This window comes from Macrobrachium rosenbergii, chromosome 12 (genome assembly GCF_040412425.1).
Source record: "Macrobrachium rosenbergii isolate ZJJX-2024 chromosome 12, ASM4041242v1, whole genome shotgun sequence".
NCBI classification, from domain to species: domain Eukaryota; kingdom Metazoa; phylum Arthropoda; class Malacostraca; order Decapoda; family Palaemonidae; genus Macrobrachium; species Macrobrachium rosenbergii.
The window spans coordinates 4,345,501-4,371,867 of NC_089752.1; the positions used below are offsets into that span (position 1 = coordinate 4,345,501).

At 40.6% G+C, this 26,367-nt stretch overlaps 1 protein-coding gene and 1 long non-coding RNA gene across 14 annotated transcripts in view; one reads left to right on the plus strand and one right to left on the minus strand.

The window, feature by feature from the left end:
* Nucleotides 1-26,367, plus strand: part of LOC136844346 (uncharacterized) — a 237,903-nt gene that overhangs the window by 206,787 nt on the left and 4,749 nt on the right. For all 4 annotated transcript variants that reach the window (XR_010854824.1, XR_010854826.1, XR_010854825.1 and 1 more), the window contains one exon: nt 7,034-7,207. This is a non-coding gene — a long non-coding RNA (uncharacterized lncRNA). The remainder of the gene's footprint in view (nt 1-7,033; nt 7,208-26,367) is intronic.
* Nucleotides 18,230-26,367, minus strand: part of Rexo5 (RNA exonuclease 5) — a 40,819-nt gene continuing 32,681 nt past the window's right edge. For all 10 annotated transcript variants that reach the window (XM_067113353.1, XM_067113352.1, XM_067113349.1 and 7 more), the window contains 2 exons: nt 20,613-20,801; nt 18,230-19,643 (listed from right to left, as the gene is read on the minus strand). In XM_067113353.1, coding sequence (XP_066969454.1) covers nt 19,425-19,643; nt 20,613-20,801 — 408 coding nt within the window. In that variant the 3' untranslated portion in view covers nt 18,230-19,424. The remainder of the gene's footprint in view (nt 19,644-20,612; nt 20,802-26,367) is intronic.

A 26,367-nucleotide genomic window follows, 5' to 3' on the forward strand; every position in this document is an offset into this window, starting at 1 on the left:
GATAAAGCGTTGTAGCCGAGGCTCGACTATTTCTAGCTATTTTCCCTGACAGTGGATAACTAGAGAGAGAGAGAGAGAGAAAACGGTCACAGCTATCCTCATCCATTGGCAGATGAATCAGGGATGATCCTTCAGTAGAGAACACTTCCACAGCATAAGTTGCTGAATATACTTGTATATACACAAAAGGCCCTTGAGCATAAGATCAACATCTTTTACAAGCAATGCAATAGGCCTACCTTCTTCTAGACCTGGAAATCAGTTAAGGTCCTTCCGTTCCAACGCCTCTTCCAGCCATCTAACCAGTATATTTTCTCGGTATTCCAATGCTTTCTTCCAACCAAGCGGATCTACACCAGGATTAATTAATCCTGACCTATACATCCTCCCTCCACTTGTAGCCTATACGTTGTCTTCGCAAGACCAAATCCCTTTGAAACTGATGAATCTCACCTGTGGTAACATTTTCATTACATCTCATAGAACATTTTTCACTCCCATTCGTTCCTACTCTACTTCTATCGTGCATGAATTCGTCTACAGTTCTTGTCTTCTTTCTTTCGTTCATATGCGACTTTAGCACTTCACTTCCTTTGTCTCAACTTCGTGCATCCGAACTTTTGGTTCTGTTTCAAACTTCGTGAGGGAGATAATGCCACATTGCTGCTATGCAGTTATCTTATTTTTTCCCCGTAGGGGGGTTAGTGCCTTCAGTGCACCTCATGCGGTGCACTGTAGACATTACTTGAGGTTCTTTGCAGCGTTCCTTCGGCCCCTAGCTGCAATCTCTTCCGTTCCTTTAACTGTACCTCCTTTCATATCCTCTTTCTTCCACCTTACTTTCCATCTTCTCCTAACAGTTGATTCTTATGTGACTGCGAGGTTTTCCTCCTGTTACACCTTTCAAACCTTTTGTTCTCAATTTTCCTCTCAGCGCTGAATGACCTCATAGGTCCCAGCGCTTGGCCTTCGGCCTAAATTGTATATTCTATTCTATGCCAAGATGAGCTGATGAAATTACAAGCGCGATGCTGCAGAGTGGTGATGAGAGTGGGATTTGGTGGTTGTCTAGTGGTGTGTAAGGTATATCTAATGAGGGATTTCGAGAACTATAAGGGACAACATTAATTAGTATACCTGGGCAGTTTTATGATAAAATTTTGGCTGATCGTAAGACACAGAACAGAAGGAATGATAAGGGGAAACAGAAATATCTAGGGGAAAAACAAGGAGGCAGAGGAAGGTAAAAACGATTATTATAAACAGAGTGAGAGCAATTTGGTCGTAGAGAAAAAGCTGTACGTGGCTTCTTCAATGGACACTGAAAAGGCTGATGATAGAACTGATGAGATGTATTATGACTGGTATATATGGTGCAGAGGGTAATTTACTGAGTGATTATAAATTCATTATAAATGCAAAACAGGTGTAAAAGTGGGTTTTAGACATAGTTATTTCTGTCTCTATGGCCCTCTGATACGTATGGTATGATGCAAAAGTTGCAATCGTGTTTATTGGAAAAGGCAGCTCTATACTTCCTGAAATACAATCCAACAACTGGCGTTGCTTCATTGCCTGCAGGAGAGAGAGAGAGAGAGACTACAACGGAAAAGTGCTGGAAAAGGTGACCCTCCCGATCAGTCCTGAGCAAGTCCCCGGGCTCTTTCACACCAGGCAGCCGTCAGTTACTCCGATTTTGTAGACACATTAAGAAGTATTTACGGTTTAAATATTAGATTTAATTCAAAATAAACAGAAAATGTTACTGTGCATATATGAGCTTTTTTTTTTTTTTTTAGGTATCTCTAAAGCTTCTTACGTCTAGATTACTCAGAAAAACATGTTTTGAGCTATAGGTCTTAAGATAATGGTTAAAGAAGGAGCCTTGGTTATGACTGACTGCAAAAAAATTATAGCATTTACTTAGGATTTCCTTAAAACATTACGCATGTACTTTACTAATCCCGTCTCCAGGTAACTGCAGATTTCCAGTTTGTGGTACCTCTTATGTTAGGCCTTTTGGCTGCTGGATTTTCCACAGAGATCAATGATCAGAGAAATACTGTGTAAGAAGCAAGCATAAATGAAAGTAATTAATTGTACAGCTATTCATTTTTTAATATTGTAGGAATTAACCAAATGTTTTCATTTTGGGATTAAAATATAAATAGCATAACACAGTAATTACAATAATTAGTCTAAAGGAAAAGTTAAAACAACTGGATTTAACATATACTTGGAACACAGAGGATCCATGTGGCAAATGGGCAATGTTTATTCCGCAGGAAAAACCTCCGTAAATAACATTCTTTCTATAAAGAAACACAAGATAAAGATTGCCGGCTTCAAGAGTTTAATGAAAACATTCGTGCGTATAAATACACACGCAAACATGAATTTTTAAGACATCGTGACCTCCTAAAAGTCTGTTTTCTGACCCTGTCTGGATACATTTGGCGCTGAAAGCCTCGAAACCTGAAGGGAAAACCAACGATACGAAATGTAGAATCTCTACGGTGAAATCAGCGCACTCTTAAAAAATGGCGATGGGGGACAGCAGAGAGGAAGAGAGGACCAGGATTAATCCTGAAGACACCGACGTTGTGGAAGATGGGCCTTGGGGAGTCGGGTGGGGCTTCCTTCATGGGTCTGGGAGGGGGAGAGGAAAGAGAAAACGAGGCGGCAGGTAACTAAAACTAACAGGAAGGGCAAACCGCAGAAGCCAAAGCAGATGTTAGTTGAATTCACTACTACCCGGCGAAGCTTTCAGTGTTGGCATATCATTACTGCCTGGCAATGGAGGAGACAATGGTTTTATTTACGGTTTGTTTTGTGGATGTTCTTTGCTCATTTGAGGAGGCCATTCTAAGGTGTGCACTCGCGAATCGGTTACCGTAGGTAGGTGCTTGAGCGTTGATGGTAGAGGATACTACTGAAAAAAGTTGAAAGCTTTTTGACACTGGAGTATAGCATTAAATGTTATATATATTAATTTAAACGCTCAAATATATACAGTAACTGATTCGTGGCTGTGTCCCTTAGAATGACCTCGAATGAGCAAAGAACATCGGACAAAAGTGACTAGTATGTTTAGGCCCATGAGCGGTGGTGCAAATGGCACTTTCCAATATCCAGTAAAATGTTGCCTGCATTCGACGGCTACATGTTTGCATGAATGAACTAGATTTACATTCTTAGCTAATTGTTAAGGCGTCAGCTCTGAACCTATCGTGAGCTGGTTCGAATTCTTCCTCGGACGGCGATAGCCTCTCTTATTTCCCGCTCGCGTAAAGGCTTGTGGTAATCAGCTTTTGCTATGAAGTGAGGGAAGTCGAAGTTATGAGAACATGGTGACAATGAAGAATACGCTTACGTTATGTACAGTATGTATATGTATATGTATATATATATATATATATATATATATATATATATAATAATGTATATGTATATATATGTATGTATATAAATGAGGGATGCATAGCATTCACTGACTGAATCGGATTGAAAAGCCGACTCTGTGAAAAGGATGAATATATAATTACTGTATATTAAATTTCGATCCTTATTTACTTTGGGCGCTCTACAGAGAACGAGAGAAGACGGGAGAGAACTAATTTAGAAAATGCAGGTACTGTTTAACTTCCAGTCTTAGTTAATGCCTTAGCGAAGCGAGAGAGAGAGAGAAGTAGACAAAGACAGTCTAGACTAATGTAAGGAGGAGAGACGGTTACAGAACGGAAATGTCTGGAACGTTGAGTAAGTTGCCAGATATTGTTTTCAGCCACTATTTTCCCGATTTTTCCAGTCCCTGTCACTGGCAAACGAAAACACACTTTACAAGCAATTGCCGAAGTCGATTCGACGCCTTATTTCAAAGTTATTTCTGTCATTAATCATTAACAAAGACGAAAATCCGAAGGCGTTTTTTCTGCCTGTGGCTACAAGCAGTGCGGTCAGAGGGCGGTTCGGAGGTGACGGCCTTAGGGTATGTTAGGAAAATTACGGGAATAAATAGGCACAGAGAGAGAGGGGGAGGGGGGTAAGGCGGGGGGTGGGGGGAGGGTGGATGTGCTGTTGTAAATTACACCAGAGCGCACGTTGGAAAAGCTTTGGGAAGCATTTTCTAATATTTTCTTGGAAAACTTAGGTTTCATCTGCAGTAAATCGTAAGTATAACGAGCGCGCTAACTCCAGTTTTAAACAAAGTAATATGAACTGAAAAGCCCCATGAAAGACAATTACATATATCTTAAGACCGATTTATAGTTACAAACCCAAGAGTAAACCTGAAATAAATTTCTCTGGCAAATACACCTAACACGCAACAAGGTCCAGAATGAAAGTTTATATCTATACTTTTTATTTGAAAACTGTAATTACAGATTGTCTTCTATAATTACAGATGACCATCATTTACAGAGACGAAGTCCATCTACATGAATTTCATAATTTAGATCCATGAACATAAACTTTAAAAGAAGAGCAGTTTAAGCCATTTCGTAAATTTCATACGGCAGACCATTTAGTGGAACATCTCCGAGGGAACTGCAAAAACGCCCACCTGTGATTCCCCCGTAGGGAGGTAGTGCCGTCAGTGCACCTCATGCGGTGCACTATAGGCTTTGCTTAAGGTTCTTTGCAGCGTGCCTTCGGGCCCTAGCTGCAACCCCTTTTACTGTACTTCCTTTCATATTCTCTTTCTTCCATCTTATACTCTCCACCTTCTCCTAACAATTGATTCATAGTGCAACAGCGAGATTTTCTTCCTGTTATACCTTCCAAACCACCTTGACTCTCAATATCCGTTTCAGCGCTGAATGACCCCATAGGTCCCTGTGCTTAGCCTTTGGCCTAAATTTTATATTCAGTTCAATTCTACTTATTATTCAGTTGAAGTTCAGAATTTCTGGAGTAGTTGTCAGCACGATCTTATCTGGGATATCAAAGATTAAGGCATTTTTCTTAATAAAATGACTCCAACTGTAAGTCATACTAGTACAAGCTAAGATCAGTATCTAACCAGTACTAGAATATGTACTTGGTTGTTAGTCAACCATTGTTGGCTGCAGCTTGGGCAAAGAGAAAAGAAAACCACTCCGTCGCTCCGAGTTAGGCTGCGTCCAAACGATCGAGCTTTCCGATTTGACGTCAGAAGAGAAGAAACGGGGGCAAAGTCTGAGGAACTTTGCCCGCTTCTGACGTCACACCGGACAAAATTCGTCGAACAAAGCTCGATCTTGTGGACGCAGCATTAGAAACTGAGAAGGGAAATGCTGCAAATCCCACTGGTCAAAATTATACTTTGAATCGGATTGATTCTACAAAATATTCATTACTATTCTGAAGAGGCCTCAGAACAGACCATTGTTATTATACTAACGTGCTGTAGCTGACGTGGTAACTGCGTAATACTGACTTGGTCTATTTGCTTTGCAACATCTTAACATAGCTTAAATGTCAACTTATTTCTGTCTTAATCCTCATTAACTTACACCAAGAACCCTATCCACTTCGAAAACCATTCTAACCAGAACCATAGACTTTGCCTGATTCAGTGTAAGTCATCAGATTAAATTTGTAGCTTTGGACACAAATCTACCCAAAAATAAATATCTTTTACAATAATAATAATTTTGCTTTCACGATAAATAATCCCATTTGCCTGTTGTGTGAACCAGTTTCATTGCGTATATCAAAACTTGTCAGGATTAATTTTGTAATATTGTTAACTTTACTTATATATCCAGTTCGTAATCATGTTTCCCTTTATTAATTGAACAAAACGATATGAACAGTTCTGTATTCAGAGCTATTTCTAAACCCGATACAACCCCTAGATATGCAATGCTTGATCATTCTTCATTAGGTAAAACGAAAGTATTGTTACAAGAGAATTTGAGGATTGGAAAAAGTTATTCAATCCCAATTTGACTTGGAGAAGAAGAAAGAAGAGAGATTTCGATGCTCTGTGGATAAGGAAATTATCGGCACCCATACATTTCGAAAGAGATCGGTTGTGAATGTAAACTGGCGTTGCAACGACTAAGGTCATCGAATCCTTAATGAGAAAAAAAGGTTTCCGCTTGACTGGAAATATGTTCAAGACTATGATGATGGAGTATCACACTATAATAATAATAATAATAATAATAATAATAATTTCCTTGTGTTTGTTACTTTACAGATTATCAGATGGTGATATACCGATAAACGCGATTGGCCCATTGTATTATTGATGAGCCCGTTGTGTATGTTATAAATCAGTTTTGACTTGGAAATGTTTCAGATGGGCATTTTGGGAGTTACTCGATTATGTATGAAATATTGCTATGTACTGTATGGTAATGTACTTGCAGTTGTTTAGATAAAATAGCAATACCCTAAAGGAACAGAGAAATACCAAGCCTCTATATATAGTGGAGGAAAGATGTTAGTATCAAAATAAAAGGAAATAAGAGGAAAATTCAAGCCTTCAATCACAGTTGAAATGAATTTGACGTCTTGGGGGGGGAAACCAGGTTGAAATCGCAACTTTCTGCTGAAGATTCAACTGAAATAAGTTTGCAGCATTGAAGTCTAAGCTGCCTTCAGCTTTTCAACGAAAAGGGGATCGGTACAAGTTGGAAATCGCGACTTGACTCAGTGGCTTTAAATTCACCAGCCACATTTCAACTGAGCTCTTTATAAGTTTTATGTTTATTAACTCTTATACCGTTCATATTATATTTTTTCTCTTCCATTTTATATATATAATTATTTTCCTTGTTTTATCTTCTATACTTAGTGGCATTTCATTTTGTTTATATTGGTTGAAGTAGACTCGCTTTACTCTTTCATAAATAACTTAATGAAAAGAAAGAAAAAGTGCTAATCGCAGGTTCTTCAAGCCGAGTTCAAGGTATAATTTAGATTAAATTTTTTGACAAAGGAATTCTTATTTCACAAGTGTTTATAAATTATGCTTGCTACAGGGTTGTTTGCAAAGAAAATATTGTAGTCGAAGGTCGTCAGTAACCTTATTTACTTCCAGGAACCAGTCGAAGCAGTTACGGTGTTGGCCCAGCTCGGACCTGGACCCTTTAAGAAAGGAAGTTGAATCGTGAACCTTATTATATTATATTATATTCTGCATGGGTGGCGCTACGTCAGTTCGACAGCTTTCTGCCATCGACCAAGGAATGCAGCGTACTCCATCTGTCGAAAGGTAAGTAGATGATATTAAACTTCGTATTCGTGTTAATGTTTTCTTTTAGATTTTTGTTTTCAGGGGTTAACAGCCTCACGCGGTTGTGACGATGCTATGCCTTAATGAAACCTAACCTACCTCTCGGTGAATTCTCCGAGGAAGATATGGCTTATCCTTAACATCCCAGGTAACCTTTCGTTGGCCGCCTTACTGGACAGCTGGCCTGAAAAGGGGGACTTTACACTGGAGTCCTTTGGTAATGTCTAGGATGTGTTGACTGCTTCTAAAACTGCTGAGAAAGGGCTCTTCCTGTAGCGATAGCTCACACAATTGCGGATACTCAGATCAACAAATCTTTGGCTTAGTTTACAGTTCCATCCTGAACCAGCCCTACTGTGCATAAGGCGAGTGTTACTGACAGAGAGTCGTATATTTGCCTCCTGTTACGACTGCACTCATTCAGGCAATGGACTAAGGTGTTATTATTGCAACGAAACGGCTATATGGAGGAGGTTCCTGGAGGGGGTGATGAGGACGAAGAAGAGAATGGTCATGGCTTGGATACACAGGAGTGGAAGGGATACTGGAGGATCTTCGAGGCATTCTGCATTAGTCTGGCCCCTACAACTAAGCAGATAGTTCGAAGGATGTCACCATACAGACCCTCGACCACACTTGAAACTGTATCCTAAAAGGATACGAGGGCTTGATGGACTTTCAGAGGTACAAAGTGAACGACTTCCGTGATGAAGTTCCCAAGGATAACGTATGGTAGTGGCTGGATGATGACGGTGGTGATACTGGCTTTCAACTTTTGTCCAACACAAGATAGTTGATGTAGTTGCTGCTGGGACAAGGGAGCCCCCGAAGAAGACGATGATGGTGGGGATGAGACTGTTTCACAGTGCCTTCATAAAAGCACATGATGGCCTTTGATATGTTTGAGACCAAGGAGAACCCTAACAGCTGCCCCAGGGCCTTGGATGTGACTGCACAAGTTCGAGAGTTTCGGCGAATACCATTGTAAAGCAGAATCGTTGTTCATATCATCTACGTACCCTTGATAACTTCTTTGGCTCCTAAACTCTGGTGCACCCAAGTCCATCACTTCTCCGGTAACTCGATTGCTTAGCTTAGAAACCCAGGCAAGCATGTCTGCACCTGTCATTGATATGCTGGGTTCCCTTAGCCATGAATCTGATATGTCCTGCCCTACTTTGGTGACCATGACCTTCTAAGCAACTGCTTAATGTTTCCCGGAAGTTACAGGAGGCACAGGAAGTAAGAGATGCCAATCTCAACAACAAAATCAAGCTGCTGGAGTGGAATGACGCCTAGTAAACCTCAAAAGTTTTTAAAAGTACATCCATTGTAAGCATTAAGAGTGGCACACACAGGTAACATAGAAAAGGTTTAGTTTCCTTCGTATATTTTTTCCCTATGTAAAGAACGAATGTTTGTAGGTTTGCTTTTCTATGTACAATCTATTAACATAGATTGTGTTTAGGCAAGATGGGAAAAAGAAAGCGATACCTGCTACCTGTACATACAATACACCTACCATATTGTGTTGCTAACGAGAGAAAAAAAATGTTTGCTTTTTTGTGTACAACATATTTTAAAGTGTTATAATGTATAATGGGTTTAGGCAAATAGGAAAAAGAAAGCGATACCCATGTTATTTGGTAGTGTACTGTATGTTCACTATACCTACCATATTGTGTGTTGAGCATGTTTGAAAAAATGTTTGCCTTTTGTGTGTACGGTGTATTTTAAAGTGTTAAAATATTTAATGGGTTTAGGTAAAATAGGGAAAAGTTTTATTTGTGTTATTCAGTAATGTACTGCACTTGTAGTAATCCTAACGTATTGTATGAAAGAGAAAAAAAAAAGGGTTTGCTTGTTTTTTTTTACAGTGTATTTAGATACTGTAGTATATTTTATTACAAATATGGAAAATAATCTAGTTAACTACAGTTTGCATCAAGTTTTAGTTGAAATTGTGATGGTTGTTGTTTATAAGTGCATTCGGTATTTATGGTTATGAGGTATTGACAAGGTAGGAGGAGTAAGGGTCCAGAGTTGCCGTTTTACATCTGTAGAGTCTTATTGATCTTAACCAGCTGGGCATTGGGTCTGTTAATGCAGATAATCAAAAGATTATTGTAGTCTAGTTTCTTTGGTGTCCAAGGTAAATGGTTGCCAGCTAATCAACCTTTGCATTTAAAAAATATTTACCTTTAGCCTTTATCCACTATGTGACTTTTCATTTTATATTAAGAACGTGCATTCTTTTACACACTGCCACAGTTCAGTTGCCTCGGCATTCCTTATTTTCCTCCTCTTGCCTTTTATTGTTGTAAATTTGCTCAGTGACTTTGGTGAAAGTCTGCTCATTACGCAGGAAATTTTTTGGGTCTGCTTATAGCTATGCTTATTGCCTTTTTTCCTGTGCAATTTCTTCCCCATTTTCTATATATATATTTTTTGTTGCATTAAAGAATATTTGCTATTTTTCAGGTCAAGTGGTACCTTAAAATTTATGTCTTTTGTGCCTTATTACCTAACTTTATTTCTTTTGTATATTCTATTTCATTTTTTTTAATGACACTTTTCTACTTCAATACTTCTCTTTCCAGTTTCAGTACTTTTCTTTCCAGTTGCTTATTTCATCACTAAGCTGAGGAGACCAGGACACACACAAATCTATAACATCCCCTTAAATAATAGTTCTGTACGTATCAAGAGTCTTTGCAAATTACATGTAAAAGTTGTTTAAAACAAATAAGTATTGTGTGTCCCACGGAATTAGAACATTAAAAAATTTTTGGATTTGTGACTAATCCCTTTGTAAAAAAAAAAATTAGTTGTACTTGGAACCCATGATGATTCATTTTTCAGGAAAAAACAACTTTTGAAAATAAATTTTTAATACAAAATTCACTGTACAAAAAAAGGTTCTGTATAAAAAATGCAACACAAAACATAATTATAAAGGACCTTATAAAACCAGAAGAATAACATAACCATTTTGATAAGGTACAACTGAACTTTACAAAATTAATTTATCAATCAAAAACTGCATATGTGAAAAAAATTTCTACACAGTATTTACACGGGTTTGACAAAAGGAGCATCAAAGATTTGATGTAATGCCTTCACCACAAACAGGCAGTACTAAATAGTAGCTCAGAGTTGCATTTTCTTTGAATATGCAAATTCTTTAGCTTATCATAGTAAAATCTTTAAGCAGGCTTACTCTTGCCTGTAACTTTAAATAACCAACTACACTCCAAATATTTCCACCAGGCAACATTGCAATTTTTCAACAACACTTATCAGACCTACCCTCAAGTTACATGATTTCATACACATCCTCCATTTTCTTTGTTATCCTCTTATTTTGTGAGTGAATTCTAACTGCACCCTCATTTTCCACCAAAACCTTTTTTTACCACACACTGTACATGCTTAAGTAATTGGGCAGTTTTCTTTGTATGTGTAAAAATGTTAAAATATATAATTCTTGGAATTTTGTTGTGCTTTATGCTGTGGTAGCTACACTTTGGTCACCATTCACTTGAAGTTCTAGGTACTATGATATGTTTTGGCATTATAATGACGATGTTTCTATGTACTATACAACATGAATAACAATGTAGGTAATATTTACTGTCTTGGACAGACTTAAAATTACAGTATGTAGGTGAAATACATGTTTTTATGCTGTTGTGATAAATTCAATGTACATCATAATACAGAAACAATAATGTTGTCACATTTTTAATATGCTTGAAATTATAGTGTCAGATATGACAAGACCACAGAGAAACGAGATAGTAGGCTAGGTTCAAGCTGAGTATCTACTCAGGCAAAGACTATTCATAACTATTTATAATTGTTTATTTTATGAGGGGAAGATCCTTAACATGCCCAAAAAGACAAACTTCTAATTTGTATTTTCCCTAGGTATATATACCAGGACAGCTTATACAGAATTATCCTTCAGCGTGAGCTGGAGATGGTCATTAAATTTGTTAACAAGGTGATTAACACATGGTTATGGGGTGAGTGGGAGGAATACCCCTCATTCACCTACCATCTCTCAGCACTTTTTTTCTTCGGCCTCAGGGACAAAGCAGTGTGGTTTAGTTATGTTCTGCAATGAATGGTTTTTGTTTTTATACAAGGAAAAATAGAAATTACTTTGAACCATCACCTTTTACATAAGACTTGATCCTTAGGTGAAAAATACTGTGCAGTAGCCTCTTCAATTACCTGGATGTTGAAAACCCACCTAGAAATGCAACAATCCAGGCTGCAGGAGTAGGCAAGGGATACGCGGACTTCTATACCTGCTGCCTGGTCTGGCATAGGGATGACAGAGCAATAAGGCCCTGGGTCTGTGTGACACACTGAGGGTGGTGAGAGCTTCACTCAAGTATGGAAAAGATTGGAGAACCATGTGCTATCCCCAGGGTGTTGCACAGGTCGAAGGGCAACTACTTTATATCTTGGAATCAGAGTATAGCTGGTGCCATTCCCTCTATCTTGTTGCAAGAGCAGAAGGAATCTCATCATAGTTACCAAGCTCTGTGACTGGTTGCTCAATTGAGTGGCCATCTATCTCTGTGCCTGTCCTGCATGTACTCGGGCCAAGCTGCTGCTCTGCAGAGTGGGTAAGGAGGAAGAATACCACACTGATCAGCCACTACTGGTCCCAAAAGGAAAGTTTGGAAACCTGAGGGAGAAGTCCCTTAGGTATGGTGAGGTAAAGATGGTCTGATGTTAAAGATACCTGCCCTCAATAGTTTACAGAAAAATTATTTTGCTATGCCAGGAATGGATCCATGTCTCCTTACTATTGGGAATTTTGCCTGAGCTTACAACTGACTGCTATCATAAGCGTTGGAAGTTCATTTGATACAGCACTAAGCCACAAAGAAAGGAGGTGTTCTATAACACGTACTTCCTGTCTGCCAGAACTAGCAAGAGGTACTGACATTCTTGACATAAAAAGTCTGGTCCTACTGGGTAATAACATGGCTCACATCAGGTCTTTCTCTGTGGCAATGTAGCTCACTAAAATCAGGCATAGAACCCTCTAATCTGGACCACCAACAGGTCCTGGAGAATGGAGCCAAAAGCTTGTGCTTCTTGTCAAGCCAATGATTTCTGAGTTTTGCCACGAGCCTAGGAATAACAAGCAAGAGATTTCAGTTTCTGAATACCAGACAAGAAGGTACTTGCCAGAATGCTTCTTCAAGGGACAACAGTCCTGCAAGTGAGGTCTCAGTCTGCACCTGACTCAAAGGCCCAGTGGATCCCTATGACAGTGCGTAATACTGTCCAGGGACTGTGAATGCACCAAACAAGATGGCAGCACTGGCTCAGCTAGATGTATTTTGGGTAAAATACAGGTGTAAGAGACTGGAGAAAATCTCTTGTCTAAGAAGCTGAGCTGTAGTGGGGTGCAGAGTAACCTGTAAGACATGTGTCAGCCCTACTCACTCCTCAGAGCTTTAGAAGGTTGCTTATTTGAAGTCTTGTGGGACTACTACTGAGAGGTTTTTTTGGATTATTTTTCTTAAGGAAAAAGATGATGAGGACGAGGTGCACAGGAAATCACTAAATATCGATAATGAGTAAAGAAAACGCTTACAATTTATTTTTGATAATGAGTAAGGAAAATGCTTGCAATTTATTTTCTGTCCCTAGTTAGTCTTACATTCCTTGTAGCAAGGCAACTGTTCTAGGCTAGGTTTGTCATTACTATCATTGAATCGGCTGTGATTTGACGCTGCTAGGGCATTTCCCACAGTAGTAAGAAGTGAAATGCTTTATTTGGGATGGCAGGGAACCCCTTCTGATCCAAAGGTCAGATTGTGAGCCCAATCCAAAGCATCACACACAACAGCAACCAAAACAGTTGCCTCCAGTATAGTTTGAGATCGATAAGCTCCAAAAAGCCAAACTATCTCGGTGGTAACACTGCTGTAAGGGTTGTGAAAGAACAAAAAACCTCCAGAATTAAATAGATTCTCTAAAGCAAGCACTGAAATCCCTTTTGAAACTGACAGATTAATAGCCTTGAACTCTGCCTATGATTGTGTCATGAGCAGTTGAATTAAATGGTGTTGATCGCTGAAAATAAATGATTACAGTATCACAGCCACTCAAAATCCTGGTCCACCAACCCATACACTTTCGCACAATAACAATTATTAGGCTAACATCTAACCTCTTGAAATAGTACAAAATCCATAGATTTGCAGATGATCAGTCAAAACTGAACTTGCTGCTGCAAACCTGCTCATGTGCTCTAGCATGCAAGTACTGTTGAATGAACTGGAACATTTTTGAGTGTGTCACACCACAGAGAACTGTGGTGCAGACAATCTGTTTATATGTGCACAATAAAGCACTGTGTGCACATGGAGAGGATAGTGTGACTGAACTGCATGAGCTTCAGTAGAGACTGTGGGCTAAGTATGGTCACTTTAGAGAGCTAATAAAGCACTATCGTGTAAAGACAACTCCAGGCCTTTGCTGAACCATTAGTAGAACTGGGTGTAACACAGTTGCATACAAATAAAGATTCTTCCAGCATTCCTAAATTGTAAAAGGAAGTCTGTCGCAAGCAAACCCTCAGCCTATATGCACACAGTCCAACTATTGTATACACACTGATGACTAAACTGCACATGCCCAAAGAGGTGTGGGTGGGGAGCCACTGCACATGCACAGTGAAGTAGGGATAAAGGGCAGTACACAATCCCCACACACTGGTAAGAGCAATCTTCTTTTGTACCTGTTCCCATGCTGTCTACAAGTGAACAGGCACACATTTGTACTGCCATGCAATCCAAGAGCTTTGTGTACTGAGACAGAATCTGTTATGAGTAAACCTACCGCTGGCACACACAATCCAGGGATCAAACATGTGTCAAACAAGTATGCAGTGCTGACTCAACCAGGTGTACTTCCAGGAAAACATAGGAGGAAAAGCCTACCCTACCACCTTCATGCATGTGGTCTGCGGACCTCTTATTCACAGAGAAAGGTGGTTGTGCTGTCTTCATGGGTATGAGAAGAGCTAATCCTTCTATCTGAATGCACTTGGTCCATAGACGAAGTATGTGCAGGATTAGATGGGCTCTGTCCAGTGTGTTTCCTCAAACACATAGAAAAGAGCTAATCCCATTGCTTACCCACACCTAGTCTGGAGACCAAGCATGCGCTGACAGTAGGCCATACTGGTTTGACCATGTGTGTTCTAACCCTGCACATACTTAGTCTATGGACCAAGTGCATTCAGATAGCAGGATTAGCTCTTCTCATACCCATGAAGACAGCGCAACCAGCTTTCTCTGTGAATAAAGAGGTCCACAGACCACATGCATGAAGGTGGTAGGGTAGGCTTTCCCTCCCATGAGAAGCGAAGCTGGGAGCTGTCCTCTTGTCCAGTTGAGCCAGGATGGGGTAGAGTATGCTCCATGAGGTCTGTGCCAGTCCAGCCAGAAACTAGTCAATCGCCCTTAGGCGTTAAAGAACTACCCACCTTCCCCAACTAGGTAGAGCACTCGCTCAAAGACCTACAGATGAGAAGCCACAGCTCTTCATTGGAGGGGTGGGTAGAGCTTTTGGCTAGCACGCTGTTGGCCCAGCGTTCGACTCTTCGAGTGGCTAATGAAGAATTAGAGGAATCTATTTCTGGTGACAGAAATTCATTTCTCGTCATGTGGTGGTTCGGATTCCACAATAAACTGTAGGCCCCGTTGTTAGGTAACCAGTCGGTTCTTAGCCACGTAAAATAAATCTAATCCTTCGGGCCAGCCCTAGGAGAGCTGTTAACCAGCTCAGTGGTCTGGATAAACTAAGATAACTTGGACTTCACCCCCCTCCCCTCCTGCAGGAAGAGGGTGAAGAAAATGAGCAGGAGGTGGTGGAAGGGCAGGGCATGTGATTCTTTCCCCTCCCAATTCATGTCTGACTCTCTTTCCCTTAGGAATGGGCAGTAGTCAATGCTCTGAGGCATCTCCCATGTAGTAAAGGTGGGTGAATAATCCTCCACCTTACATGATAGCAACCTCTTGCCCTCAAAGGGGGGGTTTATCTTAGGAAGGATTAGCATGTATATTTCTGCAGCATAGAAATTTTAAAATATACACCTTTCTTACAGTGATCAACTTATACTTTTGGTGGCTATGTCTGTCTTGTTAGATTAGTTTTTGTGGTGAAGGCCAAGTAACACCTCAACTTAGCTATCACATTACGATTATAGTTTTCCTATGCTACCATTTTGGGTTTGATAACTTTTTATATCTCTTAAAATGAATGTCAAATGTAAAAAGAATGGGTCAGTTTAGGTTAGGAACATCTGTTATCTGTAAGATAACTATAATCAAGTACAGGCGGTCCCGGTTTCTGATTCCAGTTCGAGGATTCTGGCGGCTTTTCAAATATATTCATCAGAAATTATTTCCTGGCTTGGCGCATGTTCGGAGGTTCTGACGTCAAATCGGAAAGAAATATGGCCTGGCAGAATAATCATAATTTGAAGTTTTTTGATGTAAGACTCAATAATAATGCAGTTTAATCGTTTTCAATAACCCAGAGCATTAAAAGTAAGGTTTTCTTATGATTTTTGACGATTTTCGATGTTCCGACTTCTGACGTTTTTGGTTACTCATTAGACCAAACGCCTGTACAGGCTATAATATAGGGTCTATTACTTAACAGATTTTCTTACATCAGAAAGGCCAGACCTCCAAAGTGTCTGTTAAGTTGAGGTGTTACTGTATTAGCAATAAATACTCTATACACAATGGCAGAATAAAACTCTTCAAGTAACGAAAGATACCATTAAGATGTGTACCACAGGGTCTAAAATTAGCAATGGCTATGGGTGTAATGCTGTGTACAAACAGCATTACCTTTCTGATTTTTTTGTGCTGTTGACAGGAGCTGTACAACCTTTGCATGATGAGTCTTAGGAATAACAGGTCTGTAAAAGTTATGACTGGGACACACAGCTTGAGAGAAAAGATCATTCCAACACCTGCCAATCAGAGTTAGCTTTTCCATCCAGGTTTATGCCTGATTAGGAAGGTTGAAGGCAAGCAACTTCATCTATAAAAGATCTATCACTTATTCTCCATGGGAAAATATAAATATGTGTAATGTTCTGCTCATAAAATGAGAACTGTGGAAAAGCCATACCACAAGCCATGCACTAAGATGTAGTAAATTTCCACACAAACCTGAAGTATCTCTTGAAAGCCAGGTTAATTGGAATTTCTGGAGTAGACATCCTTCAGGGCTACTGAAGTCCCCTTCCTCAATCTTGGCACACTGAAGCTGTTACTTTTTGGCTCTGTCTTTATGGACCATAGGCATAACAGACATCAGCCATTCCATTGAAGATATCGCTTCTCGTCCGGTTGGCGAAGTTTAGCAACGATTGGGTCTGGTCAGTACCTGGATAGGCAACCTCCTGGGAACACCAGATGCTGTTGACCCACAAGAGCCTTCTTTCGCATCCATGGTTAGAAGTGCTGAGCCTAGTCAGTACTTGGAGGAGGTCACAGTACTTGGATGAATGACCTCCTAGGAACTTCAGATGCTGTTGGGATCTAAGAGACGTCTTTCGCATCCACGATTCAAGTCTTGGGTCTACGACTTTCTGTCATTCTGCCTGATTCATCGGGAGATCAACAGTGTATAAGCATTCCGTTTCTAAAGATCATAAAGGCTACCAAGTGCCCAAAAGCCTTTTGTGTTATCACTTGAAGACTTCACCTCCAAATTAGTGCCGTCAACTTGTTTTTGGTTCCGACTCAGCCAAGAAGTGGTGTCTAGGAACTCCATTTCCAAACTAATGCTGCCAACTTGTTTTTGGTTCCGACTCAGCCAAGAAGTGGTGTCTAGGAACTCCATTTCTTTTGACTTTGTGTATAATCAAACGGATGTATTCCACAGCTGACATGGTGTACAACAGTAGGTTCCGGGCGAGATTTCATAAGGTCAGGGGCATTGGTCTGCCCCTAGCATTCAGGAAGAACCCGTCGGACAGGTATTAAGGACAGTAATGCAGTCACATCAGATGACATTCATCTCCTTTTTACCTTTGGGAAGTTGCCCTTTTTTTTTTTTCCTTGGGTTCTGTGGTAGCTGCTCAACAGTCATGTAGATCACCGAGCTCTTGAGGACAGGTAGCATCTCGCTTAAGGTGTACAGCTGCAAAGATGAGGTGTGTGTGGGAATAGCCTCCTACCTTCTCTTTTATACCCTTCTAAAGCCCTGTCCACATTAGCAGGCACTGCCCGACGGGCAAACATTGTTCCCATAACCCGTTCCACTATACTGACCGACCAAGTATGGAGTCAGAACAATGCGACTGTCTGGTAACACTGCTTCAGAAGTGAAAGAAAATATAAACAGCTGGAAGTGCCCGTCAGGCATGCCTGTTAGTGTGGACAGGCCATAAGGGATGGTTAGCAAACTGTCACATGCTGGACGGCATGCATGCAGGTGTTCTAGATGAATGAGTATCTTGTCTACAATCTTGCTCTTTTTGGATTAATAGATGCAACTCCTACCCTCTCTGTAGCAAGGGGAGAGAGGGACTGGCAATAAACAGACCTGTTGGTTATCTTCAGCTTTATTGTCCATAACAATATGGGTTCATCCAAGCCTATCTTAAAGTCAATGACGTTACCTTCCATTTATTTGAAGGCCCAGAAGTCTTGTAGTTAAACATCACACATGTTTAACAGATCAGATGCATGGGTCTCCTTCCTTCGATCTTACATGACCAGGAAAGAGGCCCCAGGTGAGGTGAACTTCAGTTTAGAGATTTGCTCAGATTCCTCCCCTCCCCCAAGGAGTAAGTCTCCCATATGTAAAGACTGAGGGTTTGTATATGTGTAGGAACAAATGACAAATTATTAGAGCAATTTGTTTGAAGTTAAATCGCCAGCTCCAGCTCATGCTGAAAGTAAATCTCATATATAAAGACCTAAGGTTTGTATGTTAGGAAAAATACAAAGTACTTTAAAAATTTGTCATGTTTTACCAAGGCATTTTATTTTGGATGGGCATTTTTTATTTTTTCTAAATCGAGATGCAGCAGCATATCCAACCAACTAATAGATCACAGAAATTGGATACTACTATGTTACTTCACACAACTGAAGATCTGATGAGCTATAAATACACCAAACCTGAGGTTAGCACCAATGCCTTTGTCCTTCAAATTAAAAATATGCTTCCACACTAGGTCATTACATGCTAGTAAGTTTTTCCAATAAAAAAAAAATAACTGATGTTCACTTACATCCATCATACAGGCCAGTAAATAAACCTGTTAAAGATCAGAAAGCAGGAAATATATACAAAGACAAAATACGCTCAATCGTCAAAATGCTAACAAACTTCAAGCCAAAGTAAAATTTTAGTAATACAAAAGATTTTTCAGATAACAAAATTTTAGTTAAAAAAGAAAAATTTGCCTGTAGTTATTGAAGAATTTACAACATGACTGATGTTATGTAACCCTTGAATGGTGCACTAAAAGAGCAATGTTAAAACTCACACTAGAATTTACAATATGACTGATGTTATGTAACCCTTGAATGGTGCACTAAAAGAGTAATGTTAAAACTCACACTTTCCTCATCAACAAAATTAAAGTATCAAATGACAATAACCAACAGATTTGGAACACAAGTGACATTCAACAATTAGATAGGTTCAACTGACAAAACAAGGATTGTCAAATCACACATGAATTATTACAAGTACAGGCAGTCCCCCGTTTACGACGGGTCTGGCTTACGATGTTCCGAGGTTACGATGCTTTTCAAATATATTCATCAGAAATTATTTCCCGGTTTACAACGCATGTTCCAGGGTTAAAACACATCGTACGCTGATCCAACAGAAGAAATATGGCTCCAAAACGGCAAAGTAATACAAATTTGGAGGTTTTATTTATGAAAAACTCAATAAAAATGCAGTTTACATCATTTTTAATACACCCAAAGCATTAAAAGTAAGGTTTTCTTAGGATGTTTGACGATTTTCAACGATTTTTCGGTTTACGACGTGGTGTAAAAAAGGAACCCGTTGTAAACCAGGGACTGCCTGTACTAAATACAACAAAACTATAAATTACTAAATCACAGATGAAACTACTGTAACAATGTTTACCAGATAACTAATGAATGACTGACTAAGTCACAGACAAGGGATTATCTTTTATACTTTTAATAGAACACATGAACAAACCATTTGAACTCTCATCACATGCTTCATTTTCCGACGATCCAGTAAATATGTACATTATAAGAGATCTCTGACAAGCACCATTAAATACCCTCTGAAGTCGTTTATCAAGCTTCTTAAGGTTTTCTTTATGCATTGCCTTAGATTCTGCATTGATATTTTTTGTCTGCAAAAAAAATATTACATGCTTTAGTAACAAAATGAAAAATCTTTTAGCTTATATTGCATTACATTTTACTATTAATATCATTATTTGGTAACGTAAAGAGGACACAGGTTCCTTTCCTACAAAATAAAAACAAATTTTTTCCATATGCTCCTTCTCTTCATCAAACAACAAACTGGTATTACACATACACTAAACTCACAGGAGAATTACCTTCATTTTAAGAGCTACAAGGACTAAAAAAAATTACCCAATTGCAGTAAGACAAAAACCTAATTTTAGAATTCTGAACATTGCAGGAGACAAATCTCTTTTAAAGTGTATTGCTATAAAAATCTAAAATTCTTTAAGTTTCCAATAGTTAAACGGTCATTTTGTTTCCGGAATTTGGCAGAACGTGTTTATTTTTGTATGCCAATAATCAAAAGCATGCACCACATGATTAAAATGTACTTGCACTGCATGAAAGAGACAAAAATAGGGCATATTTTATTAAAAGCCATAATCCCTAATAATATATTGTTATTTATAAACATACTTAGAATATGAGCACTTTGGAGATTAAAATTGGAAGCTAAATTAATTTTTTTTTCTTGTATATCATTAAACTTAAGTTAGTCACAGTCGGTGAATTATGAGAGACTAATGGTGAATCTCTAAATGTTTTAGCACAGCTATTCTCAAAAAGGAGCAATCTAAACTGTCCAGTGTATAACATCGCCTCACGGTCAACCTATTCCTTAATAACTTAGTACAGCATAGTATTGAAATTTATTACAAAAGATGCTATTCTCTTGAACTCTGACTTTATTCTATTAAACTTTGCCTTCCAAGAGAAGAAAAAATGCAGTGATAAATAATTATTAGTAGTAGTTTTTAAAGAGTAGAGTACAGAGTAGAAAAACTGACAAAATATTACGTTATCAAGTACAGCTCCAAAATCTTTTCAAAACAAAAGCAAAATCTTACCTTCATGTAAAGAAATGTAAAATCTTTACTCATGGCTATGTTTGCTGCTTTTTGTGACAGTACTTTATTTTCCTTTAAAATGTGAACTTCTACTCTATCCTTTGGCACTCTTTCAAGTAAAGGTTGACAGTCTATCGCAGATGCAGTTGTCATCAATAAAGCTGTTTTTAGACGAGATGCTATAGCATGCTGAAAATACAAAAGGCTTACCAAAAAAAATTCTATATTTTTACTTTTTTTTTTTTTCTAATCATCTATCCCATGTACTTACAGATCACACTAAACTTGTCGTCACATAAGTCCCACTTGACTGAACTGAGGTTCAAACATAAAACTGACTTACGTCAATACTGTACATATATATTTGAATCCTGGGTTACAAAACACCAGATACCTTTACAATAAGACCTCCATTAAATATTTACTAAGAATCTTGGCTAGATACAAAATCCTTACCAGAGAGTTACTAGCACTACCAAACAAGCAACAATGTCCAGTTTGCTGGAGGAGTACTTTTAAAATGTGAGAATTCTTACTCACCTACCTCTTTTAAAGGCATGCCATTTATCTTGCATTCAATAAAGATAAACACAACTGTAACAAGCACCAATGTTTGTGGATGATTGTAGACAAGCACTGGGGCAACTAAGGCCATTCAGCACCAAAACGGAAATTGGCAATGAAAAGGTTACAAAGGAATAACAGGAGGAAAACCTCGCAGTTGCACTATGAATCAATTATTAGGAGATGGTGGACATTAAGATGGAAGAAAGAGAATACGAACCTTAAGTAATGCCTAAATTGCACTGCATGAGGTGCATTGGCAGCACTAACCCCCTGCAGGGACAACAGTGTTTGTGCTCAAGCATTATTTTCCTTTTCAATAATCTAATGTTGAATGATTTTTTCCCAATCATTACAGTATGTTTATTATTTACTATAAGATGTTTTTCATGGTGGAATGTCATCCAGACTTTATCTCTCCACCAGTGATTGGTTTTCCTAATGGGAGGACAATATAGTTATGATTAGTGGGTTTGCATGAAAAATTTGTTAATAATAGAAACATTGCTTGTTCACTACAACCTATTATATCATAAGATGCCTGAATTCCTATTCAAGAGAATGGACAAGAGAGAAGCTTCCTCCTGAAGAAGAGGGTTTATGATCCAACATTTCAGATAAGACCTTGTTAAAGGTTCAACCTGGAGTGGGGTGTTGTAGGAAGATGATACAGTTTGTCTGGCCAGTTAAAGCAATGGTTTGTACCCCGCAGAGGAAGAGGGATCCACAAGCATGATTGATCACCTGCAAATACTAGGCTGATTGGTCACTGTTCATACTGAAGATTCCTAAGCAAGGGGAAGATTAAGGAGTGAGGAGTAGTAGCAGTAGTAGTACACATACCATCCTTTCATACAATTTTCTCTGCTGCAACTAAAGGTCCTAATGAATAAAGTTTTGATAGCAATTACAAGAATGCAACAGTATACCAAAATTTTGAGTTTCAATTTTTTCCCAGGTAAGTGATGCATGGTACAATACTCTCTCACGTATCCTGGCCAGCCAGTGTAAACAAACAATTTACTGTGATTTGTGCTATCACACTGTTTTTTTTATACTTTGCATTTTCAAACAAACTAACATGACTGTGAATCACCATCTGAGTTTTCTACTACTGGTGACCAGAAAAGAAAGAAGGCAATACTCGTCAAGAAAAAATGAAAGATAACTGTGAATCATGAAGGCAGTATACTTGTGTTGTCTATCACACTGGAATTAAGACTTTCACAATGGATGATCTTGACCATTCTGAAGGATAAGAATGAATGAAGCTGTGAATTCTTGGGCATCAATCAAATCCACTATTATAACAAAGAAGAGCTGGGCTGATCAAGGAGATGGAAAAATTACTTGCCACATGGATGGAAGACTTGCTTCAGAAGAATTTACTGCTCAGCCTACTGGCAATCTAGGTTAAGGCAAAAAGTAATTTTGGAGCCCTTAAACAGTGTACTAATGATCCTAATCATAACCAGAACTTGACAGCAAATAATACGTGGTTCTAACACTTTAAAAGGCATCATAACTTCTAATGTGGAGGGTTAGCAATGAAGCAATAAGTGCTGATCATGCGGGTGCTAAAGCATTTAAGGAAGAATTGCACTGGGTGATTATGGAAGAAAACTTATTTCTCCTTAGCAAATATTTACAAGCCTGTTATGGAAGCATTCATGCAAATATTTACAAGCCTGTTATGGAAGCATTCATCAAGAGGCCAAGACAATGCATGGATTCAAGACATTCTAAGACCAAGTGTCATGGGGAGATGCAATAATGTTGAAGAAATATATTGAAAAAGAAATCTCTCTTTTCCAAGACGTGACTGCTTCCTGTGTTTGCTCGAAGATGTCATCACCAGTCAGTTACTGTTGTCAACACCTCGTGGACAATTAGCGATTTGATGAAAACCCTTTCTTGTGGAAACGGCACCACATGGTATCTCATGCCATTCCTTTGTAACATGGCACAATATTCGATTCACATTGCATCAGAAGATTTGTTCTGGAAGCTTCTATGGCATGACTGGAAATGGGCGGTTGTTAAGGAACCAATCAGTACAGTATGCACAAAATCAGAAAACTCCTTACAAGGGAATGAAGATTGTCTGTCGTCCTTAGCTCCGCCCATACATTGGTATATAAGCTTACAGAAGCGACTGTCCAAAAGGAAATAAAAACAGACAGAAACAGAGAGGGCAACCAGAGGTCGGACGAAAGCAAGGTTCTGACAGGAGTATCCCCTCCAGACAACTTTTACTCTTATCTCCATAAAATCTTATCCTGGCCGAGACAAAGAGAAGCAGCCAGTCCATCCTGCTTGTGAGGAGAAGTCTCTATCTAAACCCTCCATGTCCAAGACGAGATGATGCAGCGAGCCCTACATACCAGTGATGATGAGAGGTAGTCACTCCTTCCTGCCTGTAGCAAGGAGGAGTCGCCAGCCCTGCCTGCCCTCCATTTGCACAATCTCCAGATTCTTGGAGAAACATCATCTGCTGTCCCATCCTGAAGACATTCCTTCTGTGACGTCTTCAAGCCTGAAACCACCGTGCCAGTTTCATCTCTTCAGCTGAAACTCCAGTGGAGTCTCTAGCGGCGCTGGAAGCCTGAAACCACCGTGCCAGTTTCACCTCTTCAGCTGAAACCCAGTCGTCCTCTGGCCTTCAAGCCCTGAAAACCACCCGTGCCAGTTTCACCTCTTCAGCTAAAACTCCAGTCGCCCTCTAGCGACGCCTTCAAACCTGAAACCACCGTGCCAGTTTCACCTCTTCAGCTGAAACTCCAGTCGTCCTCTTAGCGACGCCTTCAAGCTGAAACCACTGTGTAGTTTCACCTCTTCAGCTGAAACTCCAGTCGCCTCTAGCGACGCCTTCAAGCCTGAAAACCACCGTGCCAGTTTCACCTCTTCAGCTGAAACTCCAGTCCCTCTGGCAGCGACGCCAAGCCTGAAACCACCGTGCCAGTTTCACCTCTTCAGCTGAGACGCCTTCAAGCCTGAAACCACCGTGCCAGTTTCACCTCTTCAGCTGAAACTCCAGTCGTTCTCTAGGGACGCCTTCAAGCCTGAAACCACCGTGCCAGTTTCACCTCTTCAGCTGAAACTCCAGTCGCCTCTAGCGACGCCTTCAAGCCTGAAACCACCATGCCAGTTTCACCTCTTCAGCTGAAACTCCCGTTGTCCTCTAACGCACGCCTTCAAGCCTGAAACCACCGTGCAGTTTCACCTCTTCGGCTGAAACTCAGTCATCCTCCAGCGACCTTCAAGCCTGAAAACACCGTGCCAGTTTCACCTCTTCAGCTAAAACTCCAGTCGTCCTCTAGCGACGCCTTCAAGCCTGAAACCACCATGCTAGTTTCACCTCTTCAGCTGAAACTCCAGGCGTCCTCTAGCTGACGCCTTCAAGCCCTGAAACCACCCGTGCCAGTTTCACCTCTTCAGCTGAAACTCCAGTTGTCCCCTAGCAACGCCTTCAAGCCTGAAACCACGTGCCAGTTTCACCTCTTCAGCTGAAACTCCAGTCGCCCTCTAGCGCGCTAAGCCTGAAACCACCGTCCCCAGTTTCACCTCTTCAGCTGAAACTCCAGTCGTCCTCTAGCGACGCCTTCAAGCCTGAAACCACCGTGCCAGTTTCACCTCTTCAGCTGAGACGCCTTCAAGCCTGAAACCACCGTGCCAGTTTCACCTCTTCAGCTGAAACTCCAGTCGTTCTCTAGGGACACCTTCAAGCCTGAAACCACCGTGCCAGTTTCACCTCTTCAGCTGAAACTCCAGTCGCCCTCTAGCGACGCCTTCAAGCCTGAAACCACCGTGCCAGTTTCACCTCTTCAGTTGAAACTCCCGTTGTCCTCTAGCGACGCCTTCAAGCCTGAAACCACCGTGCCAGTTTCACCTCTTCAGCTGAGAGGCCTTCAAGCCTGAAACCACCGTGCCAGTTTCACCTCTTCGGCTGAAACTCCAGTCGTCCTCCAGCGACGCCTTCAAGCCTGAAAACACCGTGCCAGTTTCACCTCTTCAGCTAAAACTCCAGTCGTCCTCTAGCGACGCCTTCAAGCCTGAAACCACCATGCTAGTTTCACCTCTTCAGCTGAAACTCCAGTCGTCCTCTAGCGACGCCTTCAAGCCTGAAACCACCGTGCCAGTTTCACCTCTTCAGCTGAAACTCCAGTTGTCCCCTAGCAACGCCTTCAAGCCTGAAACCACCGTGCCAGTTTCACCTCTTAAGCTGAAACTCCAGTCGTCCTCTAGCGACGCCTTCAAGCCTGAAACCACCGTCCCAGTTTCACCTCTTCAGCTGAAACTCCAGTCGCCCTCTAGCGGCGCCTTCAAGCCTGAAACCACCGTGCAGTTTCACCTCTTCAGCTGAAACTCCAGTCGCGTTCTCTAGGGATTTTCCTGAAACCACCGTGCCAGTTTCACCTCTTCAGAAGAGACACCTTCAAGCCTGAAACCACCGTGCCAGTTTCACCTCTTCGGCTTAAACTCCAGTCGCCCTCTAGCGACGCCTTCAAGCCTGAAACCACTGTGCCAGTTTCATCTCTTCAGCTGAAACTCCAGTCGTCCTCTAGCGACGCCTTCAAGCCTGAAACCACCGTGCCAGTTTCACCTCTTCAGCTGAGACGCCTTCCAGCCTGAAACCACCATGCCAGTTTCACCTCTTCGGCTGAAACTCCAGTCGTTCTCTAGCGAAGCCTTCAAGCCTGAAACCACCGTGCCAGTTTCACCTCTTCAGCCGAGACGCCTTCAAGCCTGAAAACCACTGCCAGTTTAACCTCTTTCAGCTGAAATCGAGCCGCCCTCAGCGGCCTTCAAGCCTGGAAACCAACGTGCCAGTTTCACCTCTTCGGCTGAAACTCCAGTCATCCTCTAGTGACGCCTTCAAGCCTGAAACCACCGTGCCAGTTTCACCTCTTCAGCTGAAACTCCAGTCGTTCTCTAGCGACGCCTTCAAGCCTGAAACCACTGTGCCAGTTTCACCTCTTCAGCTGAAACTCCAGTCGCCCTCTCAGCGGCGCCTTCAAGCCCTGAAACCACCGTACCAGTTTCACCTCTTCAGCTGAAAACTCCAGTCGTCCTCTGGCGGCGCCTTCAAGCCCTGAAACCACTGTGCCAGTTTCACCTCTTCAGCTGAAACTCCAGTGGCCCTCTAGCGGCGCCTTCAAGCCTGAAACCACCCGTGCCAGTTTCACCTCTT